This window comes from Callospermophilus lateralis, chromosome 15 (assembly GCF_048772815.1).
Source record: "Callospermophilus lateralis isolate mCalLat2 chromosome 15, mCalLat2.hap1, whole genome shotgun sequence".
Classification (NCBI taxonomy): domain Eukaryota; kingdom Metazoa; phylum Chordata; class Mammalia; order Rodentia; family Sciuridae; genus Callospermophilus; species Callospermophilus lateralis.
Window position 1 is genome coordinate 54,669,251 of NC_135319.1, and position 19,491 is coordinate 54,688,741.

At 31.4% G+C, this 19,491-nt stretch overlaps 1 protein-coding gene across 7 annotated transcripts in view; it reads left to right on the top strand.

Moving 5' to 3' along the window:
• The window catches only part of Ccser2 (coiled-coil serine rich protein 2), a 142,371-nt gene that overhangs the window by 97,445 nt on the left and 25,435 nt on the right, over positions 1–19,491 (top strand). For all 7 annotated transcript variants that reach the window (XM_076834493.1, XM_076834500.1, XM_076834494.1 and 4 more), the window contains 3 exons: positions 4,127–4,210; positions 13,105–13,191; positions 19,027–19,116. In XM_076834493.1, the coding sequence (XP_076690608.1) occupies positions 4,127–4,210; positions 13,105–13,191; positions 19,027–19,116 (261 nt within the window). The remainder of the gene's footprint in view (positions 1–4,126; positions 4,211–13,104; positions 13,192–19,026; positions 19,117–19,491) is intronic.

The following is a 19,491-nucleotide window of genomic DNA, read 5'->3' on the forward strand; positions in this document are numbered from 1 at the left end:
GCTGTTATGTAAATATTTATAAAATATTCCATATGCAACCATTTGATAATATAAAAACCAATTTCAACTTGTGAACTATAATAAAGAGGTTACATTTTTCTTTCAGATCACAATTTGTTAGCCCCTCCTCAAGAAATTGATTAATTTTTGTGAGAGTTGTGAGTCAGATTTGTGAGTTAATGCAATTAATTAGAAACTCTAGACCTATAACATTATCATTTTTGTTATGGCTATTGTTTAAAAAATAGTAAAAGTTTTTAAATACTTTCCATGAATTAGGCATTATGGTCAGTATTATTGCCTGAATCATTCCAAATATTTTTTCCCCCATACATGGTTTCTATTTTGATTTTATTAACATTTTTAAATAGATCATATTTTTAGTATTTAAATTTAAGAAACTTTCTCAACCAAAGGTCATTAAAATATTTTCTGTTCATTTGGAGAAGTTTTTTAGTTTTAAGCTTAAAATTTAGGTCTACAATCTGTTCTGAGAGTTTTTTGTATATGGTGTGAGTTATGGGTAAAGTTCATTTTACAGAATATGGATTTTCAATTTTACCACCATTTCTTGGAAATAATATTTTTTTCTCTATTAAATTTTCTTGGTAGTTTTCTCAAGAATACCTTTAACCATAAATGTGTGGGGCTGTTTCTGGACTTTTTAAATTTCCTTGGTCCTTATACTAGTACCACACTCTTCATTTTTAGTACTTTTTAAATGATATAGTGTAACTTCTCCTTTTTTGTTCTTTTCAAAGTGGAAACAATTCTCTTTCTCCAAAAAAATATTCTTTGGGGATTTTTGATTCAGGGAATTTTTGAATCTATAAGTTGAATTTGGAAGAGAATTTATATATCAACAATATTGAATCTTTCAATCTGGTAACATTGAGTCTCTTAGTTTACCAAACAAGGTCATCTCTTCATTTATTTCTCCCTGATTTCTTAACACACATACACACATTGTTTTTAATATGCAGAGTTTATCGATACTTCGAAGTATTTCTCTACAAGTTTTTTTTTTTTTGGTTTCTTTTTCTTGGTTTTGATATTTTTATTATTTTGGCATTTTGGTTTGTAAGGTTTATTTTTTTTTTTTTTGTTATTGTTCTAATGAAATCAATTTCCATTTGTTCTTTGCCACAAAGTAGTTGTTTTTTTTTAATATTAACCTTTTAAACTTGTTATTTTCCTAAATTTATGTGTTAATTCTGGTAGTTTTATTGTACATACCCTAGGATTTTCTACACCCAAAATTACATTATCTTAATGGATTCTTTCTTTTTTTTCTTCTTGTTGTTTGCTTGCCCCTTGTACTGACTGAAAACTTCAATACAATATTGGAGCCTTGATTTGTACCTTTTATATTTTTTTTCCTATTTGACAGTTTTGCTTGATTTTATTTTTTAGCATCTTCCACAAAACTGGTTTTTAATTTTCTTGATTTTTAAAAATTTTGTTTCATTAATTTCTGTATTTTATTGTTTTCTTCTATTTGTTTTAGGCTTGTTTTATTTCAGGGACTGATTTGACAACTTTGTATTTAGTTATTTTCTTTCAATTACTAGGGGATTATCCTCTGTTACTGATTTCTAGTTATTTGTGTTCTTGAAAGCATACTTAGTATATATTTGGTTTCTTTTAAATTGAGTTTCTCAATTCTTTAAGTTCATATCTTTCACTGTTCATCCATTATTTTTGCCTCCCATTCTCCCTTCTGTGATCTCAAAGTCATTAATGTTAGATCATTTACAATTGTTCTTCTAGTTCCTTGCGCAGGCTCTGTTTATTTTTTTTCCCCTTTGCAAATCCTTTTTCTCTTCATTGGTCAGAGTGCATAATTTCTGTTGGGCTATCTTCAGGTTACTCTGTCATCTCAAATGCTGATATTTAGCCCTTTGAGTGCATTTAAAGTTTTTAATGTTTGAATTGTACCAGGCCTAACATTTCCAGTTGTTTCCACTTTATAAACTCTTTCTTTGCTGAAACTTTCTCTTCTGTTTACTTCAACAGTTCACCTTTACTTTTGGGCAGTTTTTATAACAGCTTTATTAATATCTTTTTCAATCAATTCCTACCTTCTGTGTCATTTTGGCATTGTCATCTGTGTGAGTTGAGACTTTCCCCTTTGTTTATATTGAATAATTTTGGATTATCTTAAATATTTGAACATTGTGTTATGAGATTCTTGGTCTTATTTAAATTCTATAAATAATATTGTTTTTATTTTTTTAAACATTAGAACACAATCTAATTTTGTTCAGGCTACAGATTCTAACTAGTAAACCTTGGAGTTATTATTTTGGCATTTTGGTTTGTAAGGTTTCAGTGTCAGTTGGAGTGTGGTTTCAGAGTCAGTTATTTTCAAAGCTTTTGTCATGCTCTCCAGATCTGTTCTTGACTGTATACCAGAGGCTGGTTTGGGACCTGGATAATGGTCTTAGTTTATTTCTAGGTTTATTTTTCACCTTTTGATGTGCTATTAAGGATCAGTTGTAAACAGATGCTTCTCAGGGGTGAACTTAGTAATTCATATTTAACTTTATCAAGTTACTTCCTAAGTTTTGATATTTTGCAGTCTCCCATGAGTTTTCTGTTTTTGCTAGGATTTCCTTTTTTTTTTTTCCTCCACCCTGAAAACTGATGTTTTTTGTTTCTTTTTTTCATTCTTTTTTTTTTTTTTTTTGGCTCTTCTGCTTACTTCCCACCACTGCACCCATATCCATTGTAAAGTAGTGTATACTTAAGTATTCTCTCATTCATTGGGGTTCCTGCTTTGCAGTTGGCAGGAAGATATTTTGATAATTGGAAAAAAGTCAAAATTTTTATGGTCTGTCTTTTCTTACATAACTTGTGTATAGGACTGACTCTATTTTTACATGTAAAGTCATTAAAAACAGATGAAATTTTATTGAAATGATTATTGTAAAATGTTTCTTCCTTCTTTTCCTCTTTTATACATTTTTTAAAAATGTGATGTTCTGACACATGTGCAGGTTATTGCTTCTTAGGGGTGTTGAGCCATATGATATCACTAATGCAAATATAATTTATTCATGCTGAAATTTTGACAAATGCTTAGTCCTTATTGTTGATCAGCATTGTCTGTTGAACTTTTCTACATACATATTCCTGGGCCTAATCCCTAGAGATTCTGATTCAGAGAGTTACGTAGTATAATAGGTAAGGAAGATAATAACTTAAATGCTTATCTCCCCTACTAGAACACTCCTTTTCAATACAGGTCATCATTATCTACACCCTGGGAAATCAGAACAGATATGTCTGAGAAAAATTTGTGATGTTAATGCTCCTTGAAAGTTGCTGAGTGGGTGTCACTGTTGTGTTTTATCAGGTCATAATCTCTCACCATCAGTCTAAGCGTGGTCTGTATCATTTTTGAGTTTGTCTATTTGAATCATTGAACATCTGATTTCTTATAAGCCAGTTCAGTGAGGATTGGAAGTTAATATTTTCATTTCATTTTCTTTATCATGTTTAAGTTCAAAGTGTTTAATTTGTTCACCTTTTTTTATTGAAGTACAACATACAATCAAGTAAAGTACTTAAGATGTACCAACCTTAATTGTACAGCTTGAATTTTTCATATGTATGTTTATATAAAAACCACAGAGGCAAGACATAGACTACTTAGTTTTATCATAAATGGGAGTCATGACTAGGTATTCTCATGTATCTAGTATTCTTTAATTGAATGATTTTTATAGCTAAGCTTTTTTGAGTTATTTAATATTATTATTTCGGACTCCTTTATACCAAAACACATTTAAAGAGGGAAGAATCAATTGACTTTTATGCTGTTTCTTTGCTGTGGTAATCTCAAAATTCTTTAGGAAATTTTACATACTCCAATTGTAGCTCTAAAGCATTCAGTGATTTTCTGCTTTATCATTTATATAATATCTGTTATTTATTTCCACAGGTTATTCTTGCCCTAGGTTCAGTTCACTTTTTTTCCCCTTCTGTTGGTACAGAAATGAAAAAGGAGATTTCTAAAATCTTATCTCCCATTTTTCTTCTAGGATATGATTTAGGTGAATTCAAATTGAAGTGATTATCTGCATTTATTGTATTAATTTTCTCTTTTTGTTCTTTCTGACAGCATGATGGAAGTGGGTCATTGCATGATATTCAGCTATCATTGCCATCTAGTCCAGAACCAGAAGAAGGTGATCAGATATATAAGGTATGACTAGATAGTCATGCTAAAGATTTCAGAATTCTTATTACTAAAATAATAAAGCAGAACCAATTAAAATTTTGAATAATAAGAATTATTAGAAACCTAGAACTTGCTATCTTGTGAAATAATTGTTTGTTCTTAAATTTTGCTGCTTTGTTAAAATAATAATATTCCATTTTATCAGATCATAATGGAACGAAATTAGAAATCAACAATAAGATAAAAACAATAACATCTCAAATATCTGGAGACTAAATGATACACCTTTGAATGGTGAATGGATAGTATAAGAAATGAGGGAAGTAAATTAGAATACTGATAACAATTTATCAGAATTTCTAGGAAAGTATGAAGGCATTTCTAAGAGGAAAGTATATAGCATTGAGTTCATACATCAAAAGAATAGAGATACCAAATAAATAATCTAACATTACATCTCAAGGCCCTAGAAAAGAAGAATAAACCAACACCAAAATCAGAAGAAGTGAGGGAATAATTAAAATCAGAGCTGAAATGAATGAAATTGTGGATAAAAAAAAAACAATAAGTTGTTTTTTTGTAAGGGTAAACAAGTTTGATAACCCTTAGCCAAACTAACCAAAACAAAGAGAGAAAACATTCAAATTCAAAATTCAAGATGAAAAAGGAAATATCACTATAGGATACTACTAAAATCCAGAGGATTATCAGAAACCATTTTGAAAATTTATCTTCCAATAAACTAGAAAATCTTAAAGATATGGAAAAATTTCTAGAGATCTATGACCTACCTGAATTAAACCATTAGGATATAGAAAACTTAAACAGATCAGTATCAAGTAATAAAATTGAAGCAGCCATCAAAAGCCTTCCAACACAGAAAAGCTCAGAACTGCATGGATTTTCAGCCAAATTCTACCAAAACTCTTTAAAGATAGAAGAACTCTAATACCTGTTCTCCTCAGATTATTCCATGAAATAGAAAAGGAGGGAAGACTGCCAATCTCATTCTATGAAGCCTTTATCATTCTGAATACAAAATCAGACAAAGAAAAATGAAGAAAACTTCAGGCCAAATATCCTTAATTAACATAGATGAATAAAAATCTTAATGAAATATTGGCAAACAGCATACAAAAACACATTAGAAAAGATCCTAGGGATGCAAGGTTGGTTCAACATACAGAAATCAAGAAATGCAATTCACCACATAAACAGGGTTAAGTTAAAGAATCACATGATTATCTCAATAGATATAGAAAATTCATTTGTCAAAATGCAGCACCCATTTATGCTTAAAACACTAGAAAACCTAGGGATAAGGGGAGCTTACCTCAGCATTGTAAAGACTATATATGATACACCCAAGGCCAACACCATTCTGAATGGAGAAAAACTGAAAGCATTATCTCTAAAAATAGGAAGAAGCTAAAGATGCCCACTTTCACCAAACCTATTCAGCATAGTCCTTGAAACTCTAGTCAGATAAATCAGGCAAAAGAAGGAAGTTAATGGGAAACAATTAAGAAAAGAAGAACTCAGATTATCTTTGTTTGCTAATGACATGACCCCATATTTAGAAGATCCCAAAAACTCTTACCAGAAGACTTCTAGAGCTCATAAATGATTTTAACAAGGTAGCAGGATACGAGATCAACCCTCATAAATCAATTGCATTCCTATACTCCAGTGATGAGTCTGCCAAAAAACAAATTAGGAGTATCCCATTTATAATAGCCTCAAAAGAAAGAAAAAAAGTGAAAACCTTGGGAATTAATCTAACAAAAAGAGGTGAAAGATCTCTGCAGTGAAAACTATAGAACACTAAAAGAACGAAATTAAAGACGTTAGAAGATGAAAAGACCTCCCTTGTTCTTGGATAGGCAAAATTAACAATGTCAAAATGGCCATACCACCAAAAGAACTATATAAATTCAGTGTAGTCCCCATCAAAATTTTAGTGACATTCTTCACTGAACTAGAAAAGGCATTTCTGAAATTAATTTTGGGAAAATAAGAGACCCAGAATAGTCAGAGCAATCCTTAGTGAGAAGAACGAAACAGAAAGCATCCTAATACCAGATCTCAAATTATACTACGGAGCTATAGTAACAAAAACAGCATGGTACTGGCACCAAAACAGTCATGAAGGTGAATGTAATAGAATAGAAGACTCAGAGACAAATCCACATATAGTTATCTGACACTAGACAAGGTGCCAAAAACACATTGGCCTTTTTTTTTTTTTTTTTTAGAGAAAGAGAGAGAGAGAATGAGAGAATGTTTTAATATTTATTTTTTAGTTTTTGGCGAACACAACATCTTTGTTTGTATGTGGTGCTGAGGATCGAACCCGGCCGCATGCATGCCAGGCAAGCACACTACCGCTTGAGCCACATCCCCAGCCCCTGGCCTTTTTTTATATATAAAATACTGTTTTAATATATATATCTTTATTTTACTTATTTGTATGTGGTGCTGAGAATTGCTCCCAGTGCCTCACACATGCTAGGCAAGGGCTCTACCACTGAGCCACTATCTCAGCTCTAAAGATAGCCTTTTTAACATGGTGCTGGGCAAACTGGAAATCTATTTGTAGAAAAATGAAATTTAACACTTAAAACTCACCTTTTAGAAAATCAACTCAAAGTAGATCAAAGACCTAGGACTTAGGCCAGAAACGCTGTCAATGCTAGAAGAAATTGTAGGTCCAATACTCTAGCTTATCAGCACAGGAACTGAATTTCTTAATAGGACTACTAAAGTGCAAGAAATAAGATAAAAAATCATTAAGTGTAATGGCATCAAACTAAAAATTTTCTGCACAGCAAGAACAAATTAAAAGCATAAATATAGAGCCTACAGAATGGAAGAAGGTCTTTGCACCTGCTCCTCACATAGGCAATTAATATCCAGAATATACAAAGAACTCTAAAACCTTAACATCATAAAAACACAAATAACCCAATCAATAAATGGGCCAAAGAACTAAACAGACACTTCTCTAAAGAAGAAATACAAATGATCAAGAAGTATATGAAAAAAATATTCAGCATCTCCAGCAATTAGGTAAATACAAATTAAAACTATATTGAGATTTCATCTCACTCTGGTCAGAATGGCAATTAGCAAGGATACAGACAACAATAAATGTTGACAAGGATATAGGGGAAAATGTACACTCCTACATTGTTGGTAGGACTGTAAATTAGAGCAGCCACTCTGGAAATTGGTATGGAAATTCATCAAAAAACTAGGATACCATATGACCAGCTATTCCACTCCTCCATGTATATCCAAAAGACTTAAAATATTACATACTACAGTGATACAGCCCATCAGTGTTTATAGCAGCATAATTCACAATAAGCTATGGAGCCAACTTAGGTTCCCTTCCACAGATGAATGGATAAAGAACATGTGATATATATACATGATGGACTATTACTCAGCCATAAAGAAGAATGACTTTATGGCATTTGCCAGTAAATGGATGAAACTGCAGGCTATCATGCTAACTGAAGTAAGCCAGTCCTCAAAAGTCAAAGATCAAATGTTTTCTCTGAAAATGCAGAAGGTAATTCAAAATAAAGGGTAGGGGATGGAAAATAATAGATCTGTATAGTAGACTAAGGGGAATAAGGGAAGGAAGAAGGATGGGGTAGGGAAAAACAGTTGAATGAACATGCCCAACTTTCATATGTGCATGCATGGATGCAGCCCAGTGGGTTCTGGCATCAGGTGTATCAGTAGGACAAGAATTAAACAAACAAAAAAGTAAACTGTAGATGGATTGAAGAGGGATCTGTGGAGTGGGGTGGAAGGGAGGAGGTGCTAGGGATTGAATTGGAGGGGGTTGTGTTCCATGCTTCTGTGATTATGCCAAGGTTTGTCCTGGTGTTGTATACAACTCAACTACATTTAAAAAAAATAAAAAGACCACTTGCATTGGTTTTAATTATGAATAACAATTTTTAAAATGTTTACCAGTGAGGTTAAAATGTTAATGGGTACTTCTTATATCTAATCACAGCACTGAAGAAATATACTGGTGATGAGGTTTTTTCATGTATAAAAACATAATTATAGGGGCTGGGATTGTGGCTCAGTGGTACAGCACTCGCCTAGCATGTGTGAGGCACTGGGTTGGATCCTCAGCACCACATAAATATAAAATAAAGACATTGTGTGTCCACCTATAACAAAAAAGTAAATATTTTTAAAAAAACATAATTATGGAATGCTTATGTATTTTAGTGAGTGATTGAAAGTAGTTTTTAAAATTCTCATTGTCTTTTGATCTATATTAAGTTGAAAGCTCTTTATTTTTTAACTGTTTCTCAAGTCTATATTTCTTAAGTACACACAGATATCAGTGATTAATATAATATTTTTATGTAAAAGTATTGATTACTTTTACATCATGTTTTCATGGTGTAGTAGTCATTGTTTGATAATCATCTACAATAGCACTAGTAGCTTAATACAACAAAAGTTGATGTTTCACTTATATTACACTATACTGATCTATTGACTATAGATCAGCTGGGATTCTGCTTCATGTATCTCTTACATTTGAGAACATAACTGGGGGATCTGCCTCTGGGGTAGAACATGTCTCTGTGCAGAGGGAAAAGAGCTTTGTCAAACCACATAAGAATTCTACTTTGATGGAGTATATGTCACTTCCAAAACAATTCCAGTGTTTCAACCTGACATTAATTAGACAGAAGACCTTAATTTTCTCAGAATGCTGAGTGATTTATTGGGAACAAGATTCTATATAAAACAACCAAAATCAAGAATATAGCATAGGAGTCACATCTTTTTATCTAAACTTGGCTTTTTCACTTGTCTACCATTTTAGGCATCCACCCAATTGTTGTAAATAATAATCTACATCTAGCAGGTCTGCCACAGACCATCTCTTTTTAAAACAGTTTCACATAAACACACAGGTGAGAACCAGTAACTCAGTCCCTTAGAATTTTTCAAATACTTTTAAGTTTTGTGACTGGTTTTATTTTTTTTAAGTTATTCTTTTTTTTTTTTCCCTAAGTTTCTTCTTGTGAATGTATTTTTTACACGTAAAGAAATTTTTTTTTGGAGAAAATTTAATTCTAACTCTTTTTACTTAGCTAATTTCATCATTGTTTTCTGTATTTCTTTCTGGTATGTATATATTTGATACTACATGGAAGACATATTGTTACATGGTGCTTATTTCTTGTCCCTATTACCTTTTCTTCCCCGCAGATAATTCTTGGTCTTTTCTTCCCCCTTATTCAAGCTGACATGCAATAGCTCACTCTCTTCTCTCCATATCTATAGTCTTTCTTGAACTTTGAACAGCAAATCCCTAACTGTGTTATTGTCTCATCAAAGATGCTTTTAGCAGCACAACTTCAAATGCACAAATATGGTGATTTATGCTATTACAAATTCAGGGTCTAAATTTTTCACTAGACCTGCAGTGCCTCCAATCTGTTCTTATATTTATGATAGGATAGCTCCTTCCCATTCTTCTGATGAACTGTTCCAGACATTAATCATGCTCAAGCATGATGCTCAGCCATGCTTTCAACCTCTTCAGGTAGTTTTGTGCTAATCAAACACAGATGTTCTGCTTCCCTCCTTCCTGCCTTCTAACTTGCTAAACTCTCTTATTTTCACTTACTTTGTTCCAGATATAGGAGAAAAGTGGTAACTATACTTTTAGAAACTACCTTTTCTTGTGTTCTTAACTCTATGTCCCGGTGCTGCTTAATTATCTAATAAGATTCTTCCTCTCCTTGCTCCTATGTCTTCAGTGTACTTTCTCTTATTCATTGTCAGCTTACAAATTTGTATATTTTTCTATCTTAAATTCAGGAAATAGCTTTTCCAACTTTACTTAAACCCCTTTCCAGTTAATGTGGAAACTTGGAAAAATACCCATTAATTTTTGACACTGCCTTTTTCTGAAAAGTTTATCCCTTGGCTTTTATAATATTTCCTTGGAATCTCTCATACCTCTCTGCCATTTTCCCACTTCCATTGTAGGATTTTTCTTTAAATGTTAGATTTACATATTTAGCTCTGTCCTCTTTCAGCTTTGTATTCTCATGATTTTATCATTTTTTGTATATAATGATAAAGTAAATATTTTTCATATTTGGTGGTTCAGTTGCCCACTAGACATTTCTGCACTATCCACAGGTGCCTCTAACATATATAAAACTCACACATACTTCTCTTTTGATGGCACAATCATTCATCATGTCACTCAAACTAGAAATGTGATGTTACTCTTTACTACTCCTCTGTGCCCTTTTCTCACTTGCAGTAAATTGTCAGAATGCTCATATTTTGTTCCCTTGTGATGTCTATGTAATGTTCCATCAAGTTGCTGCACAATATTTCCATTGTCCCCTTATAAGACAATTGTAAATTTGTAAACTTGCAGATCTTACCTTGTATATTTTCTCATAATTTCTTTGCTATGATTTTTTTAGGAATTATGTAACTGAATCAAAGAATACTAGTACTTTTATGATTTTTATACAGAGTCATGTTCATCCAGAAACCTTACTTGCTAAGTCTGATATACGCTTTTTTTCTAATCTTGGTTAGTCACATTGAATATTTTCCCCATAATTTGATATCTTTAGAACAATACCTTCATTACTTTACATTTCTTCAAAAAGCCAAATAGAAGATTTTACAAGTTATATATTTGTTTATGAGAGCCAGCTATTTGTGTTGGGGGACTTGAAAATGATCTAATATACTTGAATAGACTCATGTGTCCTTGAGATACAAATCCTTTGTCAGATTTACATAGGTTCTTACCAAGCTTTAATGTTAATCGTATAGATAGATGCCTTAAAATTTTATATAATAAAATATATTTATCATCTCTTTTCAAAACACACAAACATGCTTTTATTTAATAGAAAATATAGAAAACTAATTTAAGCTAAAGTAGAAATAAAAAGTTTAACACCCATCAGCATTTTAAAAGCATCTTTTCAGAGCTAAAAGATAATGAATTCATAAAGCTCTCTACCCACCCAATAAACAAATAATAGCTCTGTTAAGAAAACCTAGGTGATTAAAAATTTTTTAATTAGGGGTGCTTTCAAAAATGAAACGGATTATTTCGCACTTATAATATTTTTCCATCATCATTACTTAAAACTACAGATACATCCATCTCTTTGTAGAGCTGATGGGGTGTTATTGTTGTTGTTTGGTAGTGCTGGGGATTGAACCTAGGGGCATTTGACTTTTGACCTACATCCCCAGCCATTAAAAAAAAGGTATTTTTATTATATCTGTAAATTAAAGATAATTTGATGAAAATTCATTTAAAACTCCTTTGGAAACATTTTTTAGTGCATTATAATTATACATAATAGTAGGGTTCATTTTGACTTAATTATAAATGCATATAACATAGTTTTCTCCATTGTAATCCTCAGTACTACCCACTTCACTTCCCTCCTCCCTCTTCCTCTACTGCATTGGGTCCTTCTAGTTATTTAATTAATTTAATTGATGCATTATAGTCTTATATAAAATTAGAATGTATTGTGGTATAGTCATACATGAGCCTAGTATGATTTTGTCAACTTCATTCCCCAGTTCTTCCCCTTTTCCTGTCTTCTTCCTTCCCTTCCTGCTTCCTCCTTGGTCCCCAGTTTCTACTCTACTGGTCTCCCTTCTGTTTTCTCCAGATCCCTATTTTTGATTATTTTTTTTCTCCCTAGCTTCCACATTTGAGAGAAAACATTCCACACTTTTGGTTTTCTGAGTCTGGCTTATTTCATTTAGAATAATGTTCTCCAGTTCCATCCATTTACTAGCAAATGATATAATTTCATTCTTCTTTTTGACTAAGTAGAACTCCATTGTGTGTTTATCAACTCTCAATGATTTTATTTGCTACAGAACCTAACAATGTGTCAAAATTTATCCATAGAAATGTATCTTTGATATTCTATAATCCATCTTTTTCTGGTTAATTTATGAATTTTAAAAATTCCTATTCTCTTTTTATGTTTAAATAAATATCATTCATTGTGTGTAATAACTTTTCCCATTTTTCCCATTGTCTTGTATTCTCCATTGTTTGGGATACCGGTGTATTATTAAAATTTGCTTACATATTATCTTTTTGGAAAGATACATCATCCATGTGTATATTCTAAGTTCTTTGCATATATTATTTTTAGCTATATTTCTGAGTGATTGAATGGATTTACATAAAATGGGCTAACACTAGGTTAATGATATTTTATATTTTGGAAATATAACCAGATTGCTGCTTGACTTGATGTGTTCCATTTAATAGCATTAAGTAGTCCTTATCAATGAAGTTGGTTGGTTGTTTTCTCTTTGATTCAAGCAGTGCTGCTCAATAAAGTGGTTCCTTGATAAAGAATCTTCCTTGTTGGGCTTCTTCAGACACATTTATCTTCTTGCCGATTTTTGGACCAGCCGTTAAATTCCTTTTGCAGCTTTACTTATACTAGTTCCTCTGTTTGTCACACCCCTCTTTTCTTTGGCAGGTAACTCATTTGCATCCCTTGAAATCTAATGTGAAGTTTCTGTTTTATGTGTGATTTACTTTACTGCTGGCTTAAAGGGGATAATGGTATGTTCCTCAGAGTGCTCAGGATCAAAAGCTGAAATACCTGAAAGTGTTTAGTTTCTAACACCTAATAAATGTGCTTAATAAATGTTGACTGTTGCTTCTGTTATTGTTCATTGTTTACATGTCAGAATCCATTGTGAAGTCTTAGGAGTTTTTGATTTTTAATACAAAAGTTTTTCTTTAAATGAAGAAATAATTCATTCACTACTGGGTCTTCATCATTGATTTAGTGCTTCTCATTCGGGGTATTTTAAATGACTTAATTCTTTTAACATTGCAGAATGAAGATTTATTAAATGAAATGAAACAACTTAAAGAGGAAATAAGGAAAAAAGATGAAAAAATACAACTATTAGAACATCAACTTGTAAGTATTATAGTATAGAATTTAAAATGGAGACTTCCAAATTGGACAATATGTGGCTTTTATAAGACAGCCAGAATTAGAGTTTGACTTTATTTTTGGCTTTCAAACTTATATAATTGTATTATGTTTAGATTATATATGCTTTAATGAAAATATAATGTTAAATTTTGTCTAAATATGAAGTATACTATCTGAAAATTCTTCTTTGATCCATTTTTGGTGGCCTCTGTTTCTGGGATTTAAGATGCACCAGTTTATATTCATTTATTGATTCATTTCAAGAAGTAAGTACCTGAAGTTGAAAATAAGAACTTTCTCTCTGAGCGGAATGACACTGGTTATTTAAGCTTAAGTATTAGAGTGAAGGAGATTTCAAGACAGTGTTTCTTCTCTATGGATGATGAGTGATCCCTCAGAGTCATGTTTATACTTTCTGTATACTTTTATAATTGTTAATAATTTCAAATGTTAATCCCATATAAAAACAGTATTTAGGAGCTGGGGTTGTAGCTCAGCGGTAGAGTGCTTTTCTGGCATGTGCTTCGAGGCACTGGGTTCAATCCTCAGCACACATAAAAATAAAAATAAACTTCCAACTACAACTAAAAAAAATTTTTTTAAACAATATTTATGGCACCTTGAATGCAATTATAATGCAACTTATATAATGTAAAAGACCAGGATAAAAATAACATAATGCGTAAAAGCCAAAACAAAATAGAAATATTAATTGGAAGGGAAAAAATATATATTTTGGGTATAGCAAAGCATTTGAGCAATATGAAATATTAATCTCTAAGTATATAAAAGATATAATGTACTGAACTCTGAGCCACTGAGGTCAGGTTACAGAGATCAAAATTTATGAGTGACTAGAATATACAGATAAAATACTATCATTAAACATACAAAGACAATTTATGAATCTGAATAAAGAATAACCTAATAATTCAAACTTAAGTTCTCCCAAATATGAAAGTAGAAAGAACAATAATAAGACCTAATATTTAAATTTCAAAGACAAGTATCGGCTAACTTTCAGGAAAGGAGAAAAAAGAAGGCACTCAGATTAAACATCAATTTTTGCAAAAATTTATTACAGAGTACAAGAAATTGTTGTGTCTAGTACGCTCCAGAGAACAGGTTGTGTACCTACTATTTTAAATATATCTGGATAGTTTTTATTTACACATAAAGGTAAACTTTCATAATTTAATGTCTTGAAAAATAAGTCACCAAGTCATCTTTATTGGCTTACTTATAGTGTACTCCAAATACTTGAGCGAGAAACTGAAAAATAACTCAAGAATAAGGAGATAAAGATTAAAATGAATGAACAGGGAAGTGGAAATCATCTTTAGAGAAACTGAGTTTTACAAACTTCTGAACCTTTTATTGAAGAAAGCTTAGTGCTCATTATTTTATTTTACATATTGTACATCATTTCAATGTTGGAAATTGCTTGAATTTATAAATCTTTGATTTTTGTGAAATTAAAATAATTTTAAATTCTAAAAATTGTAAATTACTAATGATTTTTGAAGAGATTTAGATAAATAAGTTTCAGGAAAGAGATAAGGGAAGGAAATCAGAAAGAGATAAGGGAAAGTAGTCAGACAAACTGAATTTTGTACTTATACAAATGAGTGCCCAAGTTATTCTTTATTTTATTTTACTGTACTTCAGTTATAATGTTTGTGACATAATTTGAGACAGTTAATAGGTTGGAATAGTGTACAGAAAATGATGAAATTAAAAGGGATATAAAGAAAATCTCAGATCTGCAAAACTAAGGCAATAGTAATTAGACCCAAAAAATATGATTTTAAGTACAAATGGTTTTACTTCATGAAAAGAGTTTCATTGAGGATTTAAAGCAAAGTGTGTAGTAACTTGCTTTATATACAGGAAATTTAGGTAAATTTTTGACATAGATAAGGCTGAATATAAAAGGTTGGGAGACAGAATAAAATTATCCTCACCCAAAAGTGCAGTATTAAAATTAGAAAAGTAAATTTAATAATGGAAAAATAACACTTTATCTTGATTTATGATTAATAAATAATAGGACAAATCTTCTTATGCTGTTTAGTTTTTTAAAAGTATTCTCTTATCCACTTCTTGGTTTATATATCCAAAGGACTTAAAATCAGCATACTACTGTCACATCAGTATTTATAGCAGCTCAATTCACAAGCTAGACTATGGAACCAACCTAGGTGTCCCTCAATAGATGAATGGATAAAGAAAATGTGGTATATATACTCAATGGAATATTACTCAGCTTTAAAGAAGAGTGAAATTATGGCATTTGCCAGTAAATGGTTGGAGAATATCATGCTAAGTGAAATAAGCCAATCTCACAAAACCAAACACCTAATGTTTTCTCTAATATGCAGATGCTAATTCACAATAAGGAGGGGGGGAACTAGGGAAGAATAGCGTTACCTTAGATTAGGTAAAGGGAAATGATGGGAGGAGAGGGAAGAATATGTAGGGATAGGAAAGATAGTAGTAGAATGAAACAGACATTATTACTGTATGTAAGTATGTGACTACATGACCAATATGATTCTGCAGCATGTACACTCAGAAAAATGAGAAATTATATCCCATCTATGTATATCAAAGTACATAAATGCATTCTACTGTCATGTATAACTAATTAAAACCATATAAAATTTTTTTTAAAAAAGTATTTTCTTAACTTTAATATGCATCTTTAAGAAAAATGAACAGGTCTTTTTATAGTTGAAACAATATTATCATCTTTAAGCAATTAATAGAAATTCCTTAATATTTTCTAGCATCTAGTTCATGTTCATATTTTCCTACTTCTTCCCAAAATATCCAGTACATTTGATTTGTCCAAACTAAAATCAATTCTAGGACCATGTGTGACAACTGATTATATCTTTTAAATCTCTTTTAATTTAGAACCATTTTTTTGTTATACTTGTGAAGAGAAAAGAGCCAGCTGTCCTAACAATATCTCACCTGAAAATAATTGTATAAAGATTTCAGAAATATCTAAGAGAATCTCAAAGAAAGAACACAAGAAAAGTGAAAGCATTAAACTTTAGCAATATATACCATTGAAATCTCATTTTGATATATTGAACCTAGAAATCACGTTTATTGTGAATCAGCTAAGTATTGTACACAGTTTTGTTTTTTTTTTTTTTTAAATATACATTACTCCAGAGACTGTGTGCACTCAGCTAGAAACTCCCCCTTATAAACACATCAGAATCACATAAGCCCATTTTCAAATTTTAGGGGAATTGTGGCCTATATCAAGAGAACTTTGTGAAACTTACTTGACAGTTCCTGTTCTTGAATATAGAGACAGTGTTAGTGTTTTCTCAATACATAAATTTAGCCAACTGAATGGATTCTTTGCTTCTTATCGAAAGCAGCAATGCTCTGTGAATTGAATGTCTTACTAATTGAGTTTTAAGGGGCTAAGTGTCTCATCCACCGCCACCTGTTTGGTAGTAAGAAATGAGAAATCATTCAGAAAAATTACCAATAGAATAACATGGTTTAGTTATGGACCTTGTTAAAAACAAAAACATTTATAAACTCAAAGTAGATATAGGAAGTGGTATATTTCACATTATCAAAGTTAAAATGGTCTTCTATTTATATTTCTTTATTGTTTTCTTTCTTTATATCTCTAAATAGCTTTTTAAAAAAATAGGATAAAAAGTGATCAAAAAAGCTATAGAGAGGAATTAGAGGACTTTTCTTAGCTCCAATATGAATCAGCTGAATGACAGGCAGTTTCCCTTGGTTCTGTAGCTCTTTATTTAGAATGTGAAGGTTTTTCTTGTTAGTTTCAAAAGTCCCCTTCCATTTCTAGCATTCTGTGCTTTTTTGTTTTTGAAAAAAATGTATTCAACTCTAACCTATGTTTGCATGAAGATTTTCAGAAGCATATAATGACAGTATGAAGTGTTGAATTCATATTTTATGTGAAATATGCTGATGTAAAATCAGATTGCAGTGCTCTGAGAATGTAACAAAAATGTATAGAAGATTGTCTGTTTAAATCTAATTTTAAAATGTCAAGAATACCAGTTTATTTTCACCTTAGAACACTAGTTAAATAGTAGATAATTTAGATATATATGCTCATTGAACTTTCATAATCTTGTGAAATTGCTAATATTGAATTTTCTTTCTTTATGGAGACACAGAAAGTGGTACTCAGGTTAAATGGGTTAACAGTATTTTTTAAAAACCATGATAGACCCAGATTCATATCCTAGCTTTGAAATTTGATAGCCATTTTCTCTTCAGGAAGTTATATAATCTTTCCTAAGCCTCATCTGTAAGTGGGGATAATAGAAGTAGTACAGACACATAAGTTTGGATTGTTAAATTAACTACATATGTAAACTACATATGTAAACTAATGCCTGGCCCATGGGTGTATAATAAAGATTAACTCTTACCAAATGACTTGCTGCAAACTACTTGGCATAAATCAATGCATATCTTATGATGTTTCAAGTTCGCAGTAAAAGCCCCCAACTAAAAGCAGCTTTAAAAAATAATTAAATTTGTAAACTCAAATAACAAAAAAAAATGTGTGGGTCCCATCCATATCCGTGGTTGTTTATTGGTCATTTGGTTAATAATGAAGTCTAGGTTGGTTTTTCTGGAATCCTCTTGTCTGCCCCTTCATGGATAAAAGATTTCTGCAGTAGCTTTTTATGTCACTCTCTCACACAGTAATACCCAATTGTGGGTAAAGGCCTGTTTTCTCTAGCATATGTACTTTTTAAATCAGGAAACACTTTCTCAGAAATACCACCAGGCTTTTTGGCTAGATTTTAGTTACTTGTCCCTTCCTAAGCGTAGAACAAATGGATTAACTATTTTGGTTCATACTTACCAAGATGTGGCTCTTTGGAGCAAGAGATAGGCACACCTCTGTAAATAAAGGATCACATAGGAGGTGAGACTCTGAACACAAATTAAGATCTGTCAGCAATAAAGGAGGCAGATGAAGAGGGAATTATTTAGGTGGTCATTTTGTATCTGTTAAAATGTCACTAAAAACTAGGCTTTCCGAATTATGGAAAATTTAATATTTGCCAAGCATTATTTTTCATGTGTTAGTAGATAAACCACTGAAAGGATATTTCTGGAATTGCTGTTGTCAAGGTGAATTAAGTAATGTACTTGCATTATAATAAGTGTTTTATATTATATTGTCTTTTTTTGCATACCTGCCAGATATGTTAAAAGTTAAGTCCTATTATAGTGAATTTTATACTACATTTTGTTTCAATCACTATCCCGTTTTGGGGGGAATGGAAAATAAGCATGTCCTATAGAAGATTTTGTTTTTAAGTAGAAACAAGTTTACCTTGATACAGTAATCTAGAATTTCTTAGGTTTTTCTATGAGAAAATATATTTACTTTGAATGGGATTGTTTAACAAATAATGTAGGTATGTTACAGCTTCACAATTAAGGGATAATTTTCATTATCATCTTTTTTTTATTTTTTTGAATTTGATGATAATTTGAGAGCCCTAAAATTACACAAGAGGTATGTCCATATAAGTGAGTGCTTTAAGTGGAATCATGTAGAGAATTCATTTATGAATTGAGAACATCAGGGTATCTTGTCACAGGGTGGAATCCTTTAAAATATTCTTGTTCAGTAAAGATGATACATCATTTGGGGGGCTTTAAGCAGTGTAAGTAATGAGTAGACAGTTTGACATGTGGGCTGTTGACATTTGATATCCTGTAGAGTGATTACTTATTTGTGTGTATATGCATTAAACCATTGTAAAAATTTTTGGTTTTGTTCAGGCAACCCGGTGTAACTGCCACCAAAAATCTAAAGAGGAAAAATGCTCATATGCTGATAAATACACCCAAACACCCTGGAGAAGAATTCCTGTAAGTGACATGCTGTTAATCTTCTCTCATGTCATTTGTTATTTTGATGTCCCCTCCTGCTCTTTTTTACTCTAATCACTAATAATTTTGAAATGCCATGGCTAATTTTCTTTCTTAGGTAAGTTTTTTCTTGTCTCTTAGATGTTTATGTGCTTTCTAAAGCTTCTCTTGTGTGTCCTATATAAGCGAATGTGCCTTTAATAGCTTTTCCATTCTGCATATTGTAGCTCATTTTATTTTAGTGTCTATTCTCCTTTCATTGCATGTTTTTATGAGAGTAGTATTTTCACATGGCCTAAAAAAAAAAAAAAGAAAAACAGAAGTCTAATATGCATTTAATTTTTTTGAGCAGCATATGACACTTTGAGGATATAT